Below are 25,830 nucleotides of genomic sequence, written 5' to 3'. Positions count from 1 at the left end.
AAAACTGACACGGGGAGTTTGTTTGCTTGAAAGGACTGACATTTAGATGACACTGACATTTAGAATTTTAATATGTAAACTGCCATAAAAGAGCTTGTTAGCACTGTTAAGATTCATTATTTAGAAGCAGTGGGTTCGAGTTTGTATTCATTATTTAAAACCAAACGAGTGTGGAAAGTTGCAAGACGGGGTGGCGTCTGCTGGAAGTACTTGACAATATGAATGAAGAACGCTGACATTAAGGGCAGAAATATTACTCTTGATTGGAATACTCATGCATAAACTTAGATAGGAGTGTGTGTTAATGTGGAAATAACAGACTAATCAGCAGAATTTCAGCGCATCACGGTGGCTGTGTTTGCAAAGGTAACTGCAACATCACCAGTTTGAATTCAGAGCTCGCACAGGAACATTTTCTGTCTCTGAATATAACAAGCAGCCTATTAAAAGGTCTTGGTTGACCAAATGCAGCATTTGTATGTTTGCTGAAAGACGGGCTGACTTAACAATAAGTGGCAGCTATAATGTATTTTCTACAGAGCGAGTTACTGCACCACAAAATGAGAACACAGAGGCTCATGCACACCTTCAAAAACTTGCAGATGTGTAGGAAGACACTTTCCACAGATAAAGAAATAGTGAATTCTGTTTCAGCAATAAACTTTATTAGATAAACAATGTTTCAATCATCAGACCTTCATCAGGTTGAGTAAAACAACAAAGAAAATAGAAAAATTCTTCTTTTACTGACGTATTTTATGTTGTAGATAGGGTCCCGATCTGATCCTCGGGTATCGGCACTGATCACGTTATTTTTACAAAATCGGAATCGGTAATAAAAGATTGGAGGAATCAAAACAACAAAAATTGTTGTTGCCTCCGCTTTCCAATGTATTGTAACCGAGCGTCCTGGGACCGCCTAACTGAGTGCAGCTAATGAGCAATAAACGGACAGGAGTTGAGACAACAGGTTCAGCGGCCACCGTTCTCTCTTTATTCCGAGCAACATAGCCACACCTAACAGCGGAACCTCGCCTACCACAGCCCTACGGCAACTCTGGAGGGACAATTTGTTTACAATTCAGAATTTGTTTACATTTTGTGCTGCTGAACCACCGATAAGCTTTTTGGATACTATTCAAATAAAAAACAAACCTTATGGGACAACTTGGATGCATTCTTTTTTTTCTTTCTTAATGCTTTGCAAAGTATCGGATCGGACTCGGTTTCAAATTAAAGGACTTGGTATTGGATCGGATGCAAAAAAAATGTGATCGGGACATCCCTAGTTGTAGACAAAATGTTTAAGTCCCTCAAGCTTATGTTAACCACAAACCTTTTTTCAGGCGTCAAAAAACCTGCTGACTCCAAAACGAGGTAACCAGCAGTGCTTAAAGTCTTACTCATTACTGGTATTCAGGACTATGAAAGTTGCTCAGTGGTGTTTGAATTCTCGGGTTTAAAATGACCCGTATCTTCTGTATCATTGCGCCCATAGAGCAGGCACACTAGAGACTTTGTCGGCCAATCAGCTAACTCCTGCCGGCCGAGCCAGCTACTTCCGGTTTAGCCTTGTGCTAACTTGAATGGGTATAAAAATGACTCTAGAATTTCAAAATGTTAAAAGACCAAATGGATCAAATCCCGATAGTGAAACAGGTCATGTTACTGGGGTTGTGACGCTCAAAATAAACAGCATCCATTGATTTACAGATGTCTCTTTCCTAATGTAAGTCTATGGAAAATGTCTTTGTGGGCCCAATGTTATTACGGTGCTGATCCAGAAGTTGTAGTTACACAGCTTGGCCACTATGTCAATGGGCTTCAGAGTCTGGCACACTTTCTGCGGGCCTGGTCTTGGCCTTGGATGAACAGTGCACAAGCCACACTACATAAAATATAAAATATGTTGTGCTGTAAAAGCTGATTTGAGTCTTTATCTCTGGCTCATTTGTGGAAGTCTTTCTCAGCTGACTCCTGTGTATCTTAAATTCTGACTTCATCAGACGTGAAACGGATGCTTGTAAGTCACGTGGCAGGATTTTAATTGATTTGCGAGAGGAATTGGACTCGGCGGATCATAGCTTTGCTGCTCAATAAGCTGTTATTATTGAGTTTGAGTTCATTAGCTTGAATTGGTTTTTCATCTTTGACAGATATCGAGAGGAAGAAGTTAAACATCATGTGCTTGATGAACAACGTCCACATAAAGTACTAGATGAGATGAAAGGGTCTGGACTTGTTGATTAAACTAACTATATTTCATATCTTTTGTAAAGTTACAGTGGAGACTCAGCAATCACATTATTTATACATCACTGAACTGTTACATAAAAAGATTACAGCAGCTAAAGGGAGGCTAGTGTGTATTATTTGGGAGAACAGGAGAGGGGCGAGTTTTCTCTCCCCAGATTTATGTTTTCAGCTCTTCCTTTTATAATCTATTGTACTTTTTTAAATATTAACTTCTCCCCTCTGACAACACAAAATACAGATTCAGCGGGATTTATTGCTTCGTAAATCATCGTTATATATATATATATATATATATATATGAACACATATGTACAGTATGTAAACATTTTGAGAAGGCTATATTTTCCCAGCTTGACATCTGTAGGTTTTTTTTTTTTCATCCTCCTCCCTGAGGTATTCAACGTCGGCAGAAGTGCGATGGAGAATACCACAGCTGTCATTCCTCTGCTTTCAGCAAACCAGAAAATTTGCAGAGAAGGTGTGCAGAGGAATGAAAAATACAGGTGCATTTGGAGGGAATCATTTGCAGAGGAGGAGAAGGTTCAGTCAGGCCTTCAGATCCTGTGAAGGACCCACCTTGGTAGGCTGTGTCTTTCACAGTATCCAGCCTCTGAATTGAGACACAGCTGTAGATTTCAGACCGCTGTTGGTGTGCAACCATGTGCATCCGGAGAATGTGTCTAGTTGATGATGCAAGCTGTGGCCATATGACTCAAGCCCAAAGCATCTGTGCTGTTATGGTCATGACAAGTAAGAGGCAGACCCTTGTTGTAGTAACGATAATAAGATACAGAGGAATAATTCTATAATGCTTAAACTTAATAACATTTGGAAGAGCCAAGTGCTTTTTTAGCCGCTGCAGCGTGGCTCTATAAACTGAGATATTAGTCAGTCCACTCCTTCGGTCCCGAGGGAAATATCTAAACAACCACTGGATGGATCACCATTTGTCCGTGATAACAAAATGTCTGTTAAGCTAATGAGATTCTCATTAGCCTCAGTTTTTAACATTAGTGCTAATAAGCAAATGTTAGCCTGTTTGATCAGCTGTAGTATCACACGGCACCCCGCAGTCTGTCCTTTGCAGCAGGGGGCTGTGGGCTGGAATTGAGCCTGCAGCCGCTGCGACAAGGACACTGCCTTTGTACATGGGACACCAGCTCTACCCACTGAGCTACTGGGGGCCCAGTAAATTACAAATTAAAATAGAGGTATATAGTGTCTTTTTACAGAAACTCCAGCATCTGACAGAACAGAGCTGCCAAACATGCCGAGCCACATCTGTTTATTTATATCATCACATAACTAATTAAAAACAAACTAATCAAGGAAAATGACCACATGGACAAACACCAACGTGAAGAAAACCCGTCCAAAGTGATAGAAATCACCTTCCTTGGAGAAGAATTTATTTGACGAGAATTTGGGGGTGGGGTTTATGACACTGCAAACAGCTGCCGGGGGGGCGATCGCATAGATGTATAAAGAGAACTGGATACAGAGATGGAGGATGGGCTTGGTTTATTCCTGTGAAAGTTGCTCAGTGGTGCATGAAGCCAAAAAACTTTCAACTGCAACGAATAAATTACCCGGACGATTGGCACTGACTGACATTGTGTGGCCCACAGAGAGCAGGCACACTAGAAACTTCTTCTGACAGAGCTAGCTACTTCCACTTTCGCCGACCGCTAACTAGAATTGGGATAAACTGATTAAATTGTGCAGCTCTTCTAGACTTTCCAAATGTTATTGGACCCAAATTGATCAAATTCTGGTAGTGAAACAAGTCATTTTGCAAAGGTTGTGATGATAAAACCAAAAATCATCCACCTATTTACAAACATCTCTTTCGCCATGTAAGTGAACAGGAAAAATTGTTTTGGGCCACACGGCATCACATGATGGACGTAATTATGTTTGACTACCAGGATGTAACGATCCATCAATCTGGATATATCGATTCAATGATCAATGACCTAGATTCATCGACGCAAAGTGAAAACATCGATCCATATCATCTTTAGTATACGCTTTTATTTTGAAAGTCTGTGTCACCATCAAACAACGGCAGGCAGACGGCAAGCAGCCAAGAAGACAGTGTGGATAGCGTTATTTACTCTGTGATAAATCAGCAGTGTCAAAATATTTTCAATTTCAGAGAAAATAGAGATCAACAGACAGAGCACATGTTGTATGTAAAACAATTTGTTATGAGATAGAACAGGACGTAACATTACCTGCCTGGACGGCATCTCACTCTGCTAACTTCTCACTACAGTAACATTAGCTGCTCTGTTTTAACAACGTTCAGCTGAAAAAACGTGCATGCAGGCTGAAATTTTAACGTGCTTAGACTTTGTAATATCAGCAAATATCGTATTGTTGTCCAAAGAATCAATATAATATCGTATTGCGATGAAACTGGTGATTTACACCCCTATTGACTACTACGAAAATTAACCTCAAAGCCCGGCACGCTTCCTGGGGCCTGGGCGATTGTATTAGTTTGACTTTAGCCTACCTCTGGAGCTGATGTGGTCCATCTTTACAGTCTATGATATAGCCTCAGAGAACTGCTATGGTGGCTGTAGATATTTTCTTATTAACGAGTGAAACGATTGATACATTTCTCATCTTAAAGTGATTATATGTGACAGGTTCAAAGTGATAAGCTGTCCTGAACCTGAACTCACTGAATTCATCACTGCTCAGCTAAACATGACAACTTTTCTTCTAAAAAATGGGGTTGGTCTCACGGGGGGAACTTGCCCCACAAACACTGCAGTGCCAACCAGGCTGGGCAGTATTATTTATTTATTATTTATTTATTTAAATCTAGCTGAGGCTTGACCCAGCAAAACACAAAATATCTCAGATTGGAGCCAATAACGCTCTTTAAATGAGTCAGTTATAACCTATGGCAAATAAAACTACTTTACCTGATGGTTTCATGTTTCTAGAGACCTGCACATCTCAAACACCCCGAGAGGAGCTGTGTAAGTTAAGAATTCAATCACTCTCTTGTGTTGCCTATGTTCTAAATCACACACATTACTGTACCTCCCACTTTAAATGCTGTTCTCTGCAAAATGTATTTAAGAAATGGACGTTGTGTCACTGACATCTGTTACACTTTATAGGAGATAAACCAAATTAGTACTGAGAGAAGCTGTTGGATCATAACAAGCAGTTGTCACTCAACTCACACACACACTGACACCTCCACACACACACACACACACACCTCACACAGTAACTGTCCATTATTCTTATGCGCGCTGACAGGCCTGCCTGCCAGTCAGATCACTTCAGTAATTGAATGAATGGGGGATATCCTTATTAACTTTCACAGCTGGAGGGTTTCTTGAAGTGCATCTGTGTGTGTGTGTGTGTGTGTGTGTGTGTGTGTGTGTGTGTGTGTGTGTGTGTGTGTGTGTGTGTGTGTGTGCATACAGAGCACATGCATAGACAATAAAGCCACACAAATTGGGGAACTATTGCAACTCTTCCTCTACAGTAAAAATGTCTCTCAGCAGCCTAAATATTGAACACAGAAACACTGCTCAGACTGAAGCAGGACAGGAAGACAGAGGCTTTATTCTAATGTCATTGATCCCAGAGCCAACCAGGCGGAGGCAGATGGGACAAACCCACCTGACATCCATGTAACAGAACGCTACTTAAATAACGGACTGTAATGACTTTGGTATCTTGTGATCAGTATGCTGTGAGGCTTATAATAAACTCCAGTCTGCTGCGTGCGTATCTTTTACAAATGACAGATATTGTTTTTTAATGCTTTGAGGCAGAGCTGAAGACATTAAAGGAAGGAAGAGTCGGAAGGAGGCTATTTTGATTATCATGCAGGTATTAGAGTGCCTTCAGGAGTTAATGAATCACGTATTGTTTCTGTCTGTCTGTTTATAGCCTAAGTGCACAGATGATGCAAAAAGGAATAGCAGGGTGGAGTCCGGTAAACGTCCAGCGCGGGCAGGCAGCCAGCCTGAAGTGAGGATCATTTAACGCTGTGTCTCTCATTTAAAGCCACTCTGAAGAGGATCTCTGACCTTGATTACCCCGAGATGGAGAGCAACAGAGCACACCAGGCGGCCACGCCCACATGGGTGCTTGCTGGCATTGTGGCATCTCGCTCGGATTGTGGCACACGGGCGTAAACAAGGCGCATCACTCTGAGGCATTGAAGAGAAAACTGAATGTAAACACGGTGAGATATATTTCTCCGCATTCATTCCCTTTGGTGGTAATAAACATAATGCACAAAATGTCTTTGTGCCATATAGGAGCTGCCTGAGATTGGAAAACATTAACACAAAATGAAGCTTTGAATTGGGACTTTAATGCCTATAAGGCTATCAACACATTTTTATTTGCAACTAAAAGCTGAGGAAACAACTCCAGATGCCGAGGGAGCAGCAGGCGTGTCTGAGCACTATGGGCAGGATACAAGTGGAGGCTAGTAACATCCGAGCTGTTGTTAGTTTTATATCTCAGTCAAACTCTGTCAAAGTCTACGATACTTTTAACGTTAATGAGTGAAAAGTGACATATAAAGTTGGCACACAGAGGCAAGGCGTCTTGTGTGTGTGTGTGAAAATGGTCAGAGCAAGGAAAAAAAGATGGCCAGAGATGAAACGAGAGGTGGAACGATGGAGAAGCAACAGTCATGCCCCCTAGGATCAATGGGTGTGAGATCCATCTGTTCCTGGAGATCACACTCACACACACACACACCAATGAACGCAAGCACACACGCCACTGTGTCATAGTACACAGTGTTTTCAGAGGAGTATTTTCGAGGGTGGGATGTCACAAATCTACGTGCCAGAATTAGAAGGTTCAGCATATGAAGCATTTCTCAGCGACAGCGGCGTCAGACAGCTCAGGAAACAGACGGCATATGACGAATGCACGAGGAAGGACTCATCCAGTCTGCTCAGCTTCCTCAGACACAACAAATATGTGATTTCACTCCAAGAGATAGTTTCAGCTGGTTAAAATCATTTGCAGCTTCTGATGCTGCAGCAATGAGCAGCAGTAGGCCAGCGACACCGTTTGGCTCTCTCACAGTGGCGGGATGGTTTATAGGGCACATGATGTTGATGTCAATCAGGAAACTGTGTCATTTCGCACTAATGCCAACTATTTCTCCTCGGCCTTAAGCAATCACTTTACTCCACATTCCTCCTGCAGTTATTACCTCTGCAGTCAATACAAACTGTCCTCTCTAACTGCCGAGCCATTTATCCTAATAGTGCCATTCTCTCTTTCTCTAGTTACTCCCACAGCATTTCAACAGTGTTCACTAATGCACAGCATATATCAGGGCTGCAACAAATGGTAATTTTCATCATTGATTACTTTACCGATATTTTTTTTACGAATGACGTATTAATCATTTGGTCAGTAAAATGTCAAAAAAAAAGTGAAAAATGCTTATCACAATTTCCCAGAACTCATAGTGACATCTTCATTTTGCGTCCTTTGTCCAACCAGTGGTCCAAAACCAAAAGCCTATCATATATTTACAACATCATACATCACTGACTGTCATAAATGGCAAAGAAAAGCAGCAGAACCCTACATTTAAGAAGCTAGAACCAGCAAATGTTCAATATTTTTACTTTAAAAATGACTGAAACTGTAAATCGCTTATCAAAATACTTGGTGATTAATTTTCTTTAGATCAACTAATCAATTATTGAACTAATTGTTGCAGCTCTAGTATACACACCCTGTTTACTGTGTGCTCACAAGCAGGATTCACAGCCTTTCATTAAGTCCATTATATGCTCGGGCGGTATCTATTTTTTCATACCTTCATACCGTCATACCTTCCTGACCTGCATCAGGATATACGGATATGACAGTGTATGTGAAAAACAAACAAACAAACAATCAAACGAACAAAAAAGTAGCCTAAAAGCTGAGCTACTAGTGATAGGAGTCATTGTCACATGTATGACATTGTCTAGCCCAGTGGTTCCCAACTGGTCCAGCCACGGGTCCAGATTTCGCCTTAGTCGTTAGTTCAAGGTCCACACAGTTTAATACATTCAACGTCATACTTGTGTTTGGCCATGTCGTCGAGTAGTTTTGCTGTCTCTGCCAATTAGCTGTCCGTTATTTACTCACTCTAAAGCAGGAAACGGCACTTCAAAATAAAAACTTGCGTTTGCGAGTCACTTGCCGTCCATTCAGAATGGACCCGTGGCCCACTTTTGGACCATGACCCACCAGCTGGGAACAACAATGCTGTGTTTTTACTGTGCAATTAGCCCACATAGACAAGTTGTTCTAGGTTTAAATACATACAGTACGGCCCATAGAATAATGAATAGATAGGAAATAAGTGGCCTTCTTTATAGATTCTTGCTCGTTGCCACGGCGGATACCGACACATCAGTGGGCTGAACGGTGATGATGTGTGGAATAAAATCACATTGCTGATAAACTGCTTTTGTAATTGGAAGACATCATCTCAAATTAGAGTTATATTTGGCAATACTCTCAAACAGGGAAAGAAGCATTTTCCTTTTTTTTTTTTACGACTCCTGTAATGTTATCCCCACCACTCACAGTCCCCATCTCTCTCAGCTCAGCTGCCTGTTCCACCGGTACAGACTGACCTCTAATGGTGCATGCTGTACACTAGGGATGCACGATATTGGATTTTTTGCCAATATCCATTACACCGTTATATAACAACTAATTTGGCTGATAACCGACTATATTGATTGATAATTCCACTTTTTCCCCACCTAATTTTAGTGATCAAGTCTCTTCTGTAGTGGAATTAACATCATATTATGCATGTATACTCTTACTGTGATGGCCCACCAGCAGATGGAGACATGAAATACAATACTTTTAAATGTATGTAATATTCATTCATTCATTGTGCAAAATAAGAAAAAGCATGTTGGCTGATTCTGAAAGTTCATTTTAAAGCCAATATCGGCGAATACCGATGATGTGCTGATATTATCGTGCATCCGTACTGTACAACACAGCATCTTTGTATCAGTTTAATTCAAAGAGGAGCATCTGTATATTTGAGGGTATGGAAAATCATAACATTGGGATTTCTAAATACCCTGGTATACTGTAATACCTTGATACCGCCCAAGCTTAGGCCATAGTCTGAGCAACAAGAACAGTCAAGGTGCAAAATGTTTAAGTCAGCTCTGAAATCTAGGCTTGAATATTCTGCATCATGAAAACCATGAATATTTAAATTAGTATTTTTGGTCTCTCCTGGCTGCACTGCCAGCAGGCATACCACAGGCAATACAGGCAACACATGTTAAACTGTATAAGGGATGTCGCTGATTATTTTAATTTGTAATTTAAAATGCTTGTTGGTTTTTTTCCTTCCTTAATGTTGAAAAAATAACTCCCTGATTAATAATTGTGAAAGCTGTGAAACGGTGATATTTCCTCCGCCAAAACCCACGATACCAGGATCTCATATAGTGACACCTCTAACATGTACGTATTAGTGAAATACAGCATACTGTATAAGTTCAAAGAAGAAGTGTGACACAGGCAGGTATTGAGCAACAGGGCAGACAGGCAGATGTGTTTCACTGCTCATATCCCCTGACTTCTCCCTGCCTCCGGCTCTGTCTGTCACCACCTCCCAGCCAGTTATCTCTGATACAGAATGACAAGTCAGACAGGGTGGAAGGGGTTAGATTAGAAAATGATAAATACATGGGCAGGGGAAAAAACATTTCCCCATGTCCTTCTGTATTTCTGTGCTTTTGCTCTGTTAAGAGTCCCATATTATGCTAATTTTTTAGGTTCATACTTTTATTTTAGGGTTCCTCTAGGACATGCTTACATGCTTTAATGCTCAAAAAATGCTTTATTTTTCTCATATTGTCTGCCTGAATATATCTGTATTAACCCTGTTTGAAACAGGTGACTGTCGCTTTAAGCCCCCCTCTTGGAAAAGCCTGGTCTGCTCTGATTGGTCAGTGTGTGCAGGTCTTCAACAGCTGCGCTCTCTCTCTGCTTACCTGCCCCGTTATTGCAGCCAGAGAATGACTGTAATGGCACTGTAGTGGCAGTTTCTACCTTTATATAGACCCTTTTATTGTTAGTAAACAGTATGATGTTTTTTGGTGGGCGGGGCTTAGCTGGAGGCAAAACAATTCTCCACAGACATTAGTTAGCGCTTGCTAGCGAGCTCTGTTGGCTTGTGTTAGACAATGGAGGAAGATGATCACTCAGTGGATGGATGATGTCACAGGAAGCTTTGTGGTTGATTACTATGTCAATCTTACAAAGGAGGACGACACTTGAACAGTTTCCACCAGTTTGTTTTGCTATCGATCTAACGTTAGCTAATATGCTAAAAAGTTAGCGTTACAGAGAAATCCAACATTCCTCTTAATACCTCCCCAGTTTCTGATGAGGTGGACATGATAACCTTTAATACACATAACTTTATTCATCCCTACAACAGGAAATACTTTCTCCCCTAACCTGATATGAAGTGTGCGCTGCACATGGGAGCATATTTGATGATTGCCTCCGTCCAGTCCTTTCATCTTATCACATTTAGGCCTAACCATTGTTGTCTTTGTTTTTTCACGGGCAGTGACGGCTGGTATGCGACAAAATTTAAGTTTTGAGCCATGACTCCTTCTATTCTGGCTCCCAGTAACACAACAAGACGACATTTTAAGACTCCTATGTAGCCTACAGCCCTGTGGTGGAGAGTCATGTTTTGCCTCCAGCTAACAAACTGATGCCATTGTGACGTCAGACCTAAAAGGGCCTATAGTATAGATGTGACATCACAACCTCCTGGAAGTCCTGACGGCTTGTTTAAAGGCAAAAGTTTGAGCATTTCAATACTTTCACAGTATTCAAATGGCACCTATTCCTGCTATGTAATAAAAAAAGACACAGAAATGTGACTTTTTTCAATATGGGGACTTGAAATTCCACTAAAATACCAAACTAGTCAGACTGAGTTGTGGAGAAATTTGTCCAAAAAGATAGAAAATCATATTGAACTTCTTCATCTGATGTAATTGTGCAGCCATAAAAAACATCTTTCCTTTAATAGTGTTGTAACGAGCAGATATATACTCTCAGTTGCCAGTTTATTAGTCCCTCCTGCCAAAAACTAATGCAGTCTGACAGCACTGCAATAAATCATTCCTTTGTTAGGTTGAAATGCTCAGTGTTCCTGGAAACAGTTTTAGAGAGATTTAATTCAACTTTATGGTCATTAGGAAGCTGTTTGTGGCACTGTTGTATTTTACTAATGTGTGATATTGATATCTGGATTTTTCTCTTGTCTTAAAGCTTCTCAGGAGGAGATTTAAAGTGAATATTAGGGTTCAAGAGGAGCAACTCTTTCTCCTGTTTGGCAAAACACTGGTTCACAAAGGGTTAAAGTTCGAAAGAAAAATGTTTTTAATAATGATGATTGTTCATTAATTGTCTGGTTAGATCATCATTTCCTGCAGCTCGAGAGTTTCACCACTTGCTCTCCGGAGAGGTTTTTTTCTTTCATGCCAGCTATAATTTTGGATACAACCTCTCCTAATGGCCTGTCTATCAGCAGATGGCCAGAAGCTACCTGCCAGCTAGGAGGAGGGAAGAACATCTGAGAGGAGAAGTAAATAGGAGAGAGAGAGAAAGACGAGAATGGCTAAAGAACAAACCACATGGCGTGCTGTATGAACCGAGCGAAAAAAAAAATGCCTCTTTTCTCATCCCTCACTCCTGCTTTCTGTACACTGGCATGTCTCCTGGGTTTAACTAGAGAGGGTTTAATTGAGGCCGGTCCTGTGTGTGTGTGTGTGTGTGTGTGTGTGTGCAGACTCAACCTTAAATAAATTCTATTTCCCCATCTGCCTGCAGATAACACACCCTCCTGCTCCACGGGGGATATGTTTCATGCTTTAGTTTTGCAGTAATTCTTCTTAGTATACTGATATTCATGTGATCGTGTGACTTACAAACACACACACAGATTGTTTAGCTTACCACCATCTTGTTGAGCGAGACCCAGCAGTCAGACGGAAAGTCCTGCAGCATGGGAACGAGGAACTGGAGACAGCCATCCCAGTGACACAGCAGCAGCATCATACCAATCAGGTTGAATATTCGCATCACAGCACTGGCCAGGTCATAGGTCATGTGGAAGATCTGTCAGGAGGAAAACAGACGGGCAGAGAGAGGGTTAGAAAACTGGAGAGGAGGAAAAGACGTGTGAGGGGAATGAGAATTGAGTTTATGTTTATACAGATGGAGGTAAAATATAACAGTATATTGTTATAGTGAGGAGAGACCTGGAAACAGCTGGTGATGTTTTGCTGTATGGTCTACAGTACATCAGGGGTCCAGATCCTGATTCATTCAGAGGTTTGGACAACCAGAAAACACCTAGTATGTTACTATTTGCATGAGAAAGTCATTAAATCAATTGACCTTTTGCTAAGCCCCGCCCCTTTGTGATGGTACGACAAGCTGTCGGAGTAAGCATGGAGCCCACACTGTAACTAACTGCACTCCCTGAAGAAATATTATCATATTTTTGGAGAAATGAAACAGTGATTCAGAGAGAAGCAGACAGAGGGGTCTACAGTGTGTGTTTGAAGGATGATATCCAGGATGTCAAACTGACTCAGCAGCAACAACAGGTTAAAAAGACAAAGATAGTTAGAAGCTAAAGCCGAACTATAGGCTACAGATCACAGTGTAAAAGTGAACCACCACATCACTGCTGATCGCCACACAAGACAATGAATATAAAGGGAAACTTTGCCGATATTGAACCAGCTGTGTGGCATCGCAGTGTGTGCAGATGAACGGTGTTTGGCTTCGCCCCCGTGCCGCTGCCAGCACCTGGACCTCAGCCGCCGGACAGGCAGGGATCTCCGGTTGAAGTCAAACAACGTTCTTCTGTGCACACTGTTATGACACACAGCTGGTTGAATATCAGCAAAGTTTCCCTGCTTCCCTTCACTGGTTCCTGTACAGCAGGGTCGGTCTTTGTTTCACTGTTAAAATCATTAGAAAGCAAAAGCAGCATGTGTATACATTCAGTAGGCTATATCTTCAGTAGCTAGCTAGCTAACCCTACACTTTTCAGGGTTTGATTTTGGTTTGGGAACAGGGAAGAAACGTATATCTCTTTCCAACCTCTCCAGGTAACGAGTATCATTAATAAACGACGTGCCCCAGGCACAACATTTAGCTCCAAATCCACAAAACCAGCCTGAAAATGAAGGAGATCTGAAACGACTGCATTAGAGTCAATGGAGCACAACTGTGTTGTTGTCGGACCCTGGTCTGAGCCGGTAAGTAGCCTCTTTCACATTACAGATAAACCTGTTGTTAATGTGTAAGTATTGATTAGTGCAGCTTTGAATGAAACAACAGCCCGGGAGGAAGAGCTGCAGGGAAGTATATGTTTTTCAGTTGTGGTGAAAACTAGTGGGTTTTTCATTGATATATAGGCACTTCATATAGTGAATAGAACAGGATATATGATGAAGTGACTAATCAGTAACAAGCCGACGCCCTGTGTGTCTTTCCTCCTCAATCTTAGTCGAATAATAGCATCAGGCAGATGGTCTACATTATAACCAGGTGGGGAAAATGAACAGGAGTCTGCGGTCTGACTTCATTCACGATGAAACCTCGTCAGTCGCTGATGAAGCTTTGATCAGCGGCGCGGTCCGGCCCCCTCTCTGCTGTTTCTTAGATTTACTCCCCTCAGGTAAGAAGGCTTATTTGTGTGGAGCTGGTGTTGTGGTGACAGCCTTGTAAACACCACTTGCTGTGGCTTTGTTGGCTACTGGCCAGGCCTTGTTACCAGTACATGTGTTTGTGCATTAGAGTGGGTTTACATCTGTGTGTGTGTGTGTGTGTGTGTGTGTGTGTGTGTGTGCGCGCACTCCTGTGAAATCCTTAGCGTAGCTGGGCCAACTGCCGGCCTTGCTAAATTGTAAGTAAAAGCATATTCCCCACAAGGGACGGAGAATTATCTTTAAAGGGAAGTAGGCCAGATGCCGCACATATGTCTGCATATTATATATACTTATGCATACTGTACAGCCCTGCTTTATGGGCCAGTTTATGGTATGTTACCGGAAACAAAGGCTCATCTCTCACTTAAGACACAGGAATCGTCCTACATGTGAACTAGGCCAGATACTGTGTGTGTAAATGTGAAGGGGCACCCCCGTTTTGAGTTTACAGTTTGGGAGCAGCCAGGTCGGGACATTTGACGACTCATCCCGTCACCTCAGAGACCTCACTGCCCTAAACCTTCAGCTCACTTGCATATCAAAACCTGCATCTCCTACAGAACCCCAGGGTGCAAACATCTCTTGTTAGTTACGGTGCCGACACAAGAGAGTCAACCGGTCTAACATATTCCTCCATCGCAAATTATGCTCCACTCGCTAATGTGCAAGATTGATTCTTGCTCATGTCGCTCTGGGCCTGTTTCTTATAGTTGGTGTGTGGTCGTGCTCACCAGATCCCATGAATTTATTTGACTTTTTCTTACATGTAATTTACATAGAAAGTTCTTTAAAGGGCAGCGCTAGTATAATTATTATCTTTATTCAAATCTGAAAATTCAAATTTTGGTTGAAGTATGCATGTTTTAGCCTCAACATGCTATTTTCCTAAGCCCCTCCAGCAACTTTTTGCCCAAGTGACGTGATGTCGGTTTCTGTATGATGTCGTCGCTACATATAAAACCATGTACTGCTGTGGATGCCATGTTAGTCCTTTTCCGAAAGTCACACAGTAACAGACAGATTAAACAGATGAGTTGGCGGTAAACTAGAAACTCACTGTGTGATGTGAGGTAAAATTCCTGTTTCTGTCAATGGAGTCTGGTGGCTTTGAAGTAGGGCTGCCCTCAAATAGCCAATCAATCATTAGTCGACTAGAAGGGTCATTAGTCTGCAAGATTTCACTGGTCACTTAGTCGCAGAAAACTTACAAACAGACAAACGTGAAACTTTATTAAGAGCTGCGCAGGAAGAGGCCATGCTCAGCAGTCAGACAGGAGTCAGGTTACAAACCAATCACAGCCGACAGATATCTTTCCCTTCTTCTGTAAATATTCAAAGTTGATCATGTTAGTGCAGGGCTACCCAGAGCTTTACATCTGTCCCACGGACGATAGGCCTGCACACTTATAAACAGCTCCTGGAAGAAGATCAACTTAGCACAAGAGTAGCACCCAGTGCCCGACCTCTCATTTCCAGGCAGTTAGGGACGGGGCGTGTGTATGGCGCCTAATTTCCAGGGCTGGTACCTGCGGTTATTCCACAGGCTAGTTAATAACATGTCGGGCAGGAAATCCAAAGTGTGGGATCATTTTGAGAAGGTGAAGGACGAACCCAAGGTGATATGTAAACTCATCTTCATTGGTCGACTACAAACATGACGTATCATCTGAAACATGGAAGTAGCTACATGCCCATTAGCCCACAGTGTCATTAACAGGCGACTCGCTCAGTGTGTGACGTGCACTTGTAGATAAAATATAGGCCTATATTAATGAAGGTTCATTAGTACGGTTTTGTATTTCTCTGTAATGTAGCACAGTGTTAACAATGTTACTGATACTATTCTTTCTCACACCTTCAACTCAAACCATTGTGTTGCCCCGCCCACAATATATCATTTGGTAATTGAATTAATATCGTAAACATGCAGGCGACTAGTCGACTAATGGCCCTAAATGACGACTATTTGTCGACTAGGAAAATTGTTAGTCGGGGGCAGCCCTTGTGCATTGCTTAGCTTTTTGTGTACCAATACTCCTGCCTGCTTCTTCGCACTGGAAGCTGACTATGGATCTATTAATAGTCAGCTATTAATCTGCAGTACAGATTGCAGTATTATATTGAATATCAATGTATCTTCATCTGGTTAAATACAGACGTAATAACACCATGTTCCACCTCCAAGCTCAGATCTTCCAAGCTAACACTTTTGTCACTCTTGGTTCTCACTGTCAGTGAACAGCATGTGGCGTGATGGGGGTGGGGGTAATATGGGGTATCAGCGCTGTAACCAGCGTAACCACTTTGTGATAATGGTTGTGTGGGATTTCAATTTGAAAAACACAGAAAAGAACACAGATGGACCCGCCCCTTAAATGCTCATAACCCTTTTCCTAGCTGTCTAAACATATCTTTAGCTTCATACATTCAGCATCAAGGTGTCTCTGCTTGGTGGATTACATGCTATTTGACTATCTATCAAATATATGTTGAGTTTCTTCTTTGTTCTCCACTTTTCAGCATATTTTAAGTTCCCCTTTCCCCTTGTAAATTAGCTCCAGACAAAATGCCAAAGACACTACTTTCTCTCCTATAGCAGCTAATGGCCTTCGCTAATGTGGAGGAGAAAGGGAAACACACTGTGAGGCCCTGCCCTGTGATTAGGAAGCATTCCCATCATGATTAATGAGGCTCCAGGACTAATGTTCCCCCCCGACACCCGAACAGCACCTGGCCATGTGTCACTGTCAGACCACAATCTGGGTCAAAGCACATTACTGTGACCACAACTCACAGCCTGAAAAACACAGATAAAGTGCTTTCCTGCTCCCGTCTGCTGCACATTGTCAAACACACGGCGATCCGGTCGGTTCCGATGACAACATTTAGAGAAAACTATTGAAGCTGATGAATATTACTCCCACGACCAATCTCCACTCTCATGCACACACAGACGATCCAACCCGTTCACCGTCATTGTCTAGCTTATGAAAAAGGTATCCTCCGGGGCATGCCAGCAAGTGGAGAGCCTTGATACGAGCTTCCTGCTACAGGAAATTGCTCTGGTTATTGGTTATTCCCGACAACCCTTATCTCTACCTTTGTGTTGGCCGCACACAAACACACGCAGCAGTCTATTCAAAGCTCACGTAGAAAACACACAACTTGTTCTTTCCTTTTATTAATTATGAGAACGGCTGTTGACTCGGTTGGCCTGCAGCTGAGCTGAACGGGGGAAATCATCTTCTAGGAAACCCCGCCGCAGCAAGCTGAGCTAAGCTGAGCCGAGCTGAGCTGGACAGAGACGCAGCCAGCCACGTTTGGATCAAGCTGAGTGGAGCAGAGCTCGGGATGAACTAAGCTGATCAGGGGGCAGGGCTGAGCCGAAAGCAAAGGAGCATTCAGTTGTGAGTGTTTGAATCAGTAATTAGGGTTCTCATGGAGCTCAAATTACCACTCGGTAATCAGAAGAGCAGTGGTTATTTTCAGAGTGAGGGAACACACACTTTTGATTCACGGATGCTCGTCAGGGGTCCTCAGTTTGCATACGCAAGCACATCACAGGTCAGGCTTAATTGTGATTCTGTGGCGTATATGATGGATGATAATGCATCTATCTATTGACAAACTGGTGTGTATGTGTTCAGAAAGTGTGTGTAGTTGCGATGCCACATTAAAATAATTATAGAAATGGAGGCAAAAAAAGGTAGCTTTGTTATGAGAGCAAAAAAAAAGCAATTAGTGTTTCCCGTGGTTGAGTTCATTCCTCGGAAAATCCCTCTTCACTTTCCCACTGATAAGCACAAATTAATTTTTCATGAATCCTTAACTACATCAGTACACTCAGTTATAATGAGCCATTATCCAGCTATCAGGCTTATTGCTACACAACACTGTAAAACCTCAGTTTTTGTGTGTCAGGGAGTAATTATACAGAGGATTGTTTTGTTGATGAACAAACAGAATTACTTGTATACTGACATAAACCACTGCACTGGAATCCAATATTGTATTATTAATTAGAGCGCAGTCAGAGTAGCTTTTTTATGAGCCGGGGAAATACTTTGTCGTGATATCCACACTGCAGCTGGAAAATCAGTGATGATCAATACAGCTCTGATGCTTTGATGTGTCGCAGGAAGCTGATGGGTCTTTTCTGTTAGACTCTAAAATTCATCGGCAGGATTCATAATAACTGTACTCTAATGTGAAGGCTATATTATAATCTGCACATTCCTTCACAGATGATGGTGAGCCTGCTTCACAGCAAGGAACTCAAAAGAACTGACAGGTAACTCAGGATGAGTTACACTGAGGAAATGTTAGGAATGTTGTCTGCAAAGGCTAACAGTTGTCTTATATGGCCTGGTTGGTTTCGACATACAGTTTTAAAAAATCTGATAAAGATATATCGGCAATAGTTTTTATTTAATTTTTTTAATACATCAAATAATGATCGTGTTACGGATCCCTTGAATTTGGTTTTTAACAAAGCGAGACATTTCACAGTTGAAAAAAATCAACTCATAAGTGCCCTCTGGTGGAAAAACTATGTCATAAATGACCACAAACCTAATTTGGCATTTCTGTACAGCAATTCCTTTGTTAGTCATCAACCAGCATAAACACTGACACCAATATATCTGTGATAAACTATCATTTTCATTGTCGATTAATCTGTCGATTACTTATTTGATCAGTTCTATAAAACGTCCGAAAATGGTGATGAATGTCGATCACAACTGAAGGAGAATCTGTTTAAATGGTGAATGTGCTAGGAAAGGTAGTATCGGCACGGTCGCTACCTGGAGCTCGCATAAACGGAGCCTGGGTTTGTTGAAGGTGGCAGTGTTGTTTGGGCTGAGAAAGCCATGTGTAATGTAAGGTAAAGGAGGTTGTTGGGTCGGTGCGGGGAGCAGTGAGAGCTGGCATTAGGGGAGTGTCTCTGGAATGCCAGAGATCACTGTCTAGCCTCCTGGAGGTGTCGTGGGACCAACTACACGAAACAAACTTCTTGTGTTTATTTGAATGAATTAAAGTCATAGAGGAGTAAAGACACCACCTTAATAAACTACTCAAACCGATTAATTGATTATCAAAATAGTTGGTAATTAATTTAATAGCTGACAACTAATCAATTGATCCATTAATCATTGCAACTCTAATCAGCCGACATATTACATGGCCAATTTAATAGTTTAGATCTGGAATCTTTTAACCAAAAACAAACAAGTGTTAGTTTCAATTTCTGTTTTACTATTTTTCATAGTTTTACATAATAGAAGTTGTTATTTCTTGGGTTAAACACGAATTAATTGATGAGTAGAGAAAGACAATATTATTGGCTATTACTGGTTTATCAGATATAGTAGATATGCAACGACAAAAATACAAATAGACTTATGTAAATGTTTAAAACAGTGATTTTTCCTATATAAATGACCCTCATTTTTCAAAATGAAATTGTTTCTATATATTTCTGTTTCTATTGATGATTATTATACATAATCTAATTTTTTTTTACTGTTTTTTACCCTGACACATTTTGCTGTTATTCTTCTTTCTTCAATGTATTGTTCAATCATTAAATACTTAAAAAAAATTCTTGACTAATATAATTTGATGCATCAACTCCTAAAATGTCTGTTTCTGAAATATCCTCCCATATATCACATCCCATATCAGTCAGGTTATAGACAGGCACAGCTGCACAGATGGTTCAGATTAGTGTGACAATCTACCACTGCCTAAATATAGCACACTATCTAAAACAGTGGTGCTCCTGCTGCGTTCCTCCCTTGTTGTTTCTTTAAATGTCTCACTACTACATGAGTGTGTCATCTTTATAAGCATGTGTTATCAGCAGTATGCTCACTGTATTCTTCATATACTGTCAAAGGGATGATAAAGATGAATTCTCCACCCTAAGTCTCTCGTCCTTGAGTGGTCAGAGTAAACCCCAAACCCTTTCAGTGAAAATCATAAATGTTGAATCAGCCTACCTCCTCCCACTGGTGGATGTAACGGATGAGTCTGGACAGCCTCAGCAGCCGCAGCAGACTGAGGATCTTAGTGAAGCGGACAATGCGGAGCGCCCGGGCCGTCTTGTACACCTCCGAGTCCATCCCTTTCTCCACGATGAGGAAGATATAATCCACAGGTATGGAAGAGACAAAGTCCACCACGAACCAGCTCTTCAGGTACTTCTTCTTGATCTTCTTGGGGTCGAGGATGATCTCGGTGTTGTCCTCGAACACGATGCCGGTCCGGAAGTTCAACACCAGGTCCATGAGGAAGAAGGTGTCAGACACCACGTTGAAGATGATCCAGGGCGTGGTGGTCTCGTCCTTGAAGAAGGTGATGCCCACGGGGATGATGATCAGGTTGCCCACCATGAACATCAGCATGGTGAAGTCCCAGTAGAACCTGATGGTGAAGCAGAGGGAGAAGACGATTAGAGACAGAGACACTGCCACCCTGAACACCGTGACAAATGGTTTAAAGTGCACTGTATCTTGTTCTGGGGAGGTAACCTATACCATCTGACTCAAGACAAGGTCAAACTAAGGACAAGCAGACAGACAGGTGGATAATCGGAAAGATGAGCTGGGTGCAGTTCAGTCTAAATCAAAGAACAGACACAGGCACCCATACAGTAACGCTACTGATGGAGGATGCGTCAGCAAAACGCTCCGCAATGCTTAATCATACCACGAAATCAAACTGTAGTTTAGAATTTAAAGCACTGCATTGTAGAGATGAGATGATTAGTTGATATAGAAACAATTTTGATAATTAAACAATCACAACTTTTTAGGCAAACATGCCAAATATACTCTGGCTTCAGTGTGAGAATTTCCTGCTTGTCTTTATGTGATCTTAATCTGAAAATCTTTGAGCTGCACCACATTTAAAGACTTCAGGAAACTGCTGATTTTTCCCACTATTTTCTAACATTTTATGGACCAAATACTAAATCTATAATAATAAAACAGCCCTTAGTTGCAGCTTTCTATGTGTTCTTGCCATGGTTGTTCACAAAGTCACACTGCTGTCTGGCTGAAAGTACGTGGGAGCCTGCAAAGCAAAGGGAGAAACTGATTGAAGAGCCTTGCTGAGTCATGAATGTTCCCTGACATAATTCCCCACAAAACCACTAATCAGTATGCTTATTAAATCATAATTTAATGGCAAAATCTGAGTCACAGCCAGTTAAGAGCTCAGAAAGTTGGCTCTCTCTTCAGAATGCTGTTGATGTACACTTGGGATAATTGGAGGAGCTGTCCTCGGTGCTGAAACAGTTGTTCAGACGCATTCCAAGTAAAGACGTAACTTTTCCAACTTGACATCAAGTTCAACAAAGACTTTCAACAAAGATAACTTGCTTGTTATAAATACATATATCATATTGCAGATACCTTAACATTTTGCCAAAGTGAGCAAGAGTTGTCCAGAGCCAATGCATTTAGCAAAACCAACTCAATGTGGGAATCACTATCTCTCTAAGGAAACACAACCCTTTGGCACCCTGACGAAGGCCTTAGGGTTGAAACCGGTTGGTGTTTTAATGTAAGCAGCCATGTTTTGAAATAAAGACTTTTTAACTTTATTCAAATGCATCTGAAGTTCCTTTTTTCTTCCCAAAACAAAACATGTCTTCATCTGTCCCTTGAACTGGGGAGATCAAAATAGTCAAAAAATAAAAATAATAATTCTTTATAATGGATCAAGTTCTCCTCTTAAGTTTCATTTTTTGCTCCTGAGAATTTTAAGAACAAATGTCTAAGGTTAAAATGTCTATATTTGGATATTTGGATCATTTTGTGTAGGTATTTTTGATTCATTTTAATCTTGGCTCCAACTGAAGGAGTTTTTTAAAGATGAAATTCTATTCCCAAAGGACCTTTACGCATAAATACCTGAATTTTTATTATATGTTTTGTCTTTCCTCACACACAGTTCGATAGAATCAAACTCTATCTTCCATGTAGACCAGCTCAGTGTAAGAGTGTGAAGTGTTTATGGACCTAACTCAATTTGACCCATACCTGAAGTCGCTGTATGGGTGGATAATCCAATTACCCGCTGACTTTACGCGCTCCTGCTCTTTCTCCACCGCCTTCTGGCTGCCAAACATGCGCAGGGAGAATTTGTTAACTCCGGGCTGAAGCATTGAACTAAACTGCCGCTGCATGTACGTCCGGTTCTCCCTGGTGTCTCCATCATCCGGCACTATCTGAGAGCCGTCCTCAGCTTTGGTAAAAGTGACAGAATTTCTTGACTGAGTCGGAGTGTGTCCTTTACTAGTTGGGGCGTTGGAGAAGGAAACTCTGGAGTCCTTTTTCTCCATCACTGCCGCGGTCCTGACCTCGGCACTGCCCGGCCCCTGTGTCAGGGGCCCCGGTGAAGTGACAGAGCCGTCCATGCCTGTAGCCTGCCCCTTGCAGTCTTCAGCAGCCACTACTCCATCTGCCTGCTTCTCCTGCCTTGAGATGAGAGAGGAGAGGCTCCCTGAACTGGTCGGGTCCCTTCTACAATCTCCGTTTTTGTTGCATATCATACCGATGGCTCCCTCTCCTATCACGCCTGTCTCTGAGACTGTGTCCCCTCCAGCAGCATCCCTCCGGCACAACTGAGCAGAGGCTGCGCTGCTGCCACTGGCACTGACAGGTGCGGAGTCCTCCTCGTCTCGCAGGAGCCACAGCTCATTGTTGTTGGAGTTTTTGCGCGCAATGGACGCGGCCCCGCCTCCTGGCGTCAATTTCTTCATCTTGGTTCCTCCGCTGCTCCCATGGTCCTCGCGTCCGGCCGAGCTGAAGACTTGAGGTGGTCGAGGCTGCTGGAATTTGGGCTCCTCCTCGCCGTCCTCCGCCTCGACGTCCATCACGGGCAGAACAAAGACAAGAGGGATGCTCCCCGTACCTTGAACCTGGCGACACTGGGCGGCGGTGGGGGAAGGAGTGAGGAGTTCAGAGCAGCAACAGCCCTCCTGCTTTCCACTCCACCACTTTAGGATAACAGCGCACCGGTGGCGTTGCTATGGCTGCAACCTGGCTACTGTAGTTGTGTGTGTGCATGTGTGTGTGTGTGTGTGTGTGTGTAAGAGAGAGATGACAGCATTACCTTTGGGCTGCAACCACTACAGTTAGATTATATTGAAGATACTATCAAAACAATAACAGTGAAAACTCTATTTTGCTAATAAATAACCATATCAAATTTATTATTAAACACAAATAAAATCACCTGATGGGAGCGAGGAACAGCAGGACAAAGGTGACAGATGAAGGTCACAAGAAACAACCAACTTCTCCTTTGTCATCCACAGCTGATCTGAAACACACTATAAGCAGATAACCCACTCTGTCATGATCAGGTGACCCATAGTGATTCTAATACTTGATCTAGTCTTTCTTCACTGAGAGACTGTTTCAACAGCGTCTGCCTGTTGCTTTAGGTTGACAGTCTGCCAATATGGTTAACGACCCTCCATTCTTGGTTAAATGGCTCCACCTTGTGGACAAATACACGCATTGTACCCAAGTTTCCTGAGCACCCATTAGACCAGGGGTGTCAAACATGACCCTCTAAAGGTCCCAATCAGGCCCCCTGGAGGAGTTTGCCAACTAATAGTGATGCACTTGTGAAGGCTAAGAGGTGTCAGATTTCAGGACTAAACAGTGAGGCATAAGCGCTATATCGTAGGCAACTGGACTTGCTTGCGTTTCTTGAAGGCGTTTCGCCTCTCATCCAAGAAGCTTCTTCAGGTCCAACTGACTGGTATGGAGTGGCAGGCTTTAAACTCTGTGTGGGTGTGAACCCTACAGAGTGGTTAAGATCACATGTGAGACGCTGACCCACCTGGCCACCATGTGTGTCGTTAGGGTCAGATGGGACCAGGTATGACTGGGTGTGAAGTCGTCTGGGGAGGGATCCCAGGACTGCAATTTAGGTGGGTGATAAGTGGTGTTGTAGGTCACCTCCTCTGTTTAACAAGGGTCACTCTAGTTTGACGTAGATGGCTTCTTTCACGCCGCTTTCAAGGCATCTTTATTCTCTGGCCAAGATGTGAACATTGCTGTCCTCAAAGGAGTGTCCCTTCTTCTTAGATGTAAATGGACAGGTGAGTCTTGACCTGAGGAGCTGGCTCTCCTGTGCTGTGCCAAGCGCTTGTGGAGTGGTTGTTTTGTTTGACCTATGTATAAATCTGTGCATTCCTGGCTGCACTGAACTGCATACACTACATTACTCTGCTTATGCCTGGGTGTTTTGTCCTTAGGGTGTTCATGCTTGTCTAGTTGTCTAGACAAGCATGTTGCTTCTTCCTACTCCTTTTTGGACATGAAACTTGAATTTATATTTCTCATTTGTCTCTGTTTTGTAGTTTTTTTCCCTACAATATATTCTATTATTATTATTATTATTATTATTATCTAAATGTTTGAAATAAATAAATCAAATCTTGCCTCTGTGTTGGATACAGATTGCTGCCTTTGCAATATAAACATCACCTATCTCTTCTGTTCTCTGTGTGCGAGTCCTCCCTTGCTGCACTATAGTTCTTACCGGTGTTATTCTGTTTTATATTTGTTTGTATAGTATATCTCTATATATTTGTGTGTCATTCTTTTATTTTGTACAGCACTGTGGTCAACTGCGGTTGTTTTTAAATGTGCTACATAAATAAACTTGATTTGATTTAAAATTACCGCCTTGCAGTTGTATGTCTCTGTGAACCAGTCACAGTTTACATCCATTCCTGTCCAGACTCATACGTAGCCATCAAAGTTGACAATGCTTCAGATGTTGCTACAAAGATGATGCATATTCTAAAACGTGGATGCTTCACACACATCTTCAACCTGGCAGCACAGGACGTCACCACAATGACTACAGTTTCAAGGTGGAAACTCAAGCTTAGTGTCCCCACGTCAGTATCTGACCAAATATCTCAAGTCTCTTCCTGAGTTAAGGGAAGTGTTTTTGAGAAACATTATGGTGTCACAGTGAAGTTGACCTTTGACCTTTTGGATATAAAAATGTCATCACTTCATTATCTTTTTCTGTTTGACAATTGTGTGAATTTTTGTCATAATTAGTGGATGAATTCTTAAGCTGTGGCTAGAAACATGTTTTGTGAGTTCACAGTGACCTTGCCTTTTAATCACCAAATTCTTACCAGTTCATCTGTGCATTCAAGTGGATGTTTGTGCAAAATTTGAGGAGATTCCCTGAGGGCCTTCTCGAGAGACTGCGTTCACAACAATGAGACAGAAGCAAAGTCATAGTGACCTTTGATCGCCAAAGTCTAATCAGTTCATCAAGTCCAAGGGAACGTTTGTGCCGAATTTGGAGGATATTCTTTCAAGGCATTCTTGAGACATCACGTCCATGAGAATAAGACAGATGCAAGGTCATAGTGGCCTCTGATCACAAAATCTGATCAGTTCATTGAGTCCAAGGGAACGTTTGTGCCAAATTTGAGGATATTCCTTTACTTTAAGACGTTCTTGATATTGCATCCATGAGAATGAGACAGACGCAAGGTCATAGTGCCCCTAAATCTAAACACTTCATTGTTGAGTCCAAGTGCACATACAGTGGTGTGAAAAAGTGTTTGCCCCCTTCCTGATTTCTTACTTTTTTTGCATGTTTTCCACACTTAAATGTTTCAGATCATCAAACAAATTTAAACATTAGTCAAAGATAACACAAGTCAACACAAAATGCAGTTTTTAAATGAAGGGTTTTATTAATGAGGAAGAAAAAAATCCAA

At 42.0% G+C, this 25,830-nt stretch overlaps 1 protein-coding gene across 1 annotated transcript in view; it reads right to left on the bottom strand.

Moving 5' to 3' along the window:
* hcn2b (hyperpolarization activated cyclic nucleotide-gated potassium channel 2b) overlaps positions 1–22,938 on the bottom strand; it is a 68,063-nt gene extending 45,125 nt beyond the window's left edge. The window contains exons 1-3 of the mRNA XM_050054868.1: positions 22,103–22,938; positions 20,057–20,480; positions 12,286–12,447 (exon numbers count right to left, since the gene is read on the bottom strand). Coding sequence (XP_049910825.1) covers positions 12,286–12,447; positions 20,057–20,480; positions 22,103–22,938 — 1,422 coding nt within the window. The remainder of the gene's footprint in view (positions 1–12,285; positions 12,448–20,056; positions 20,481–22,102) is intronic.
* Positions 22,939–25,830: the final 2,892 nt, after the last annotated feature.

This window comes from Epinephelus moara, chromosome 10, assembly GCF_006386435.1.
Source record: "Epinephelus moara isolate mb chromosome 10, YSFRI_EMoa_1.0, whole genome shotgun sequence".
Lineage (NCBI taxonomy): Eukaryota > Metazoa > Chordata > Actinopteri > Perciformes > Serranidae > Epinephelus > Epinephelus moara.
The sequence above is the reverse complement of the archived record's forward strand: the minus strand, read 5'-3'. Positions and strand labels throughout refer to the sequence as shown.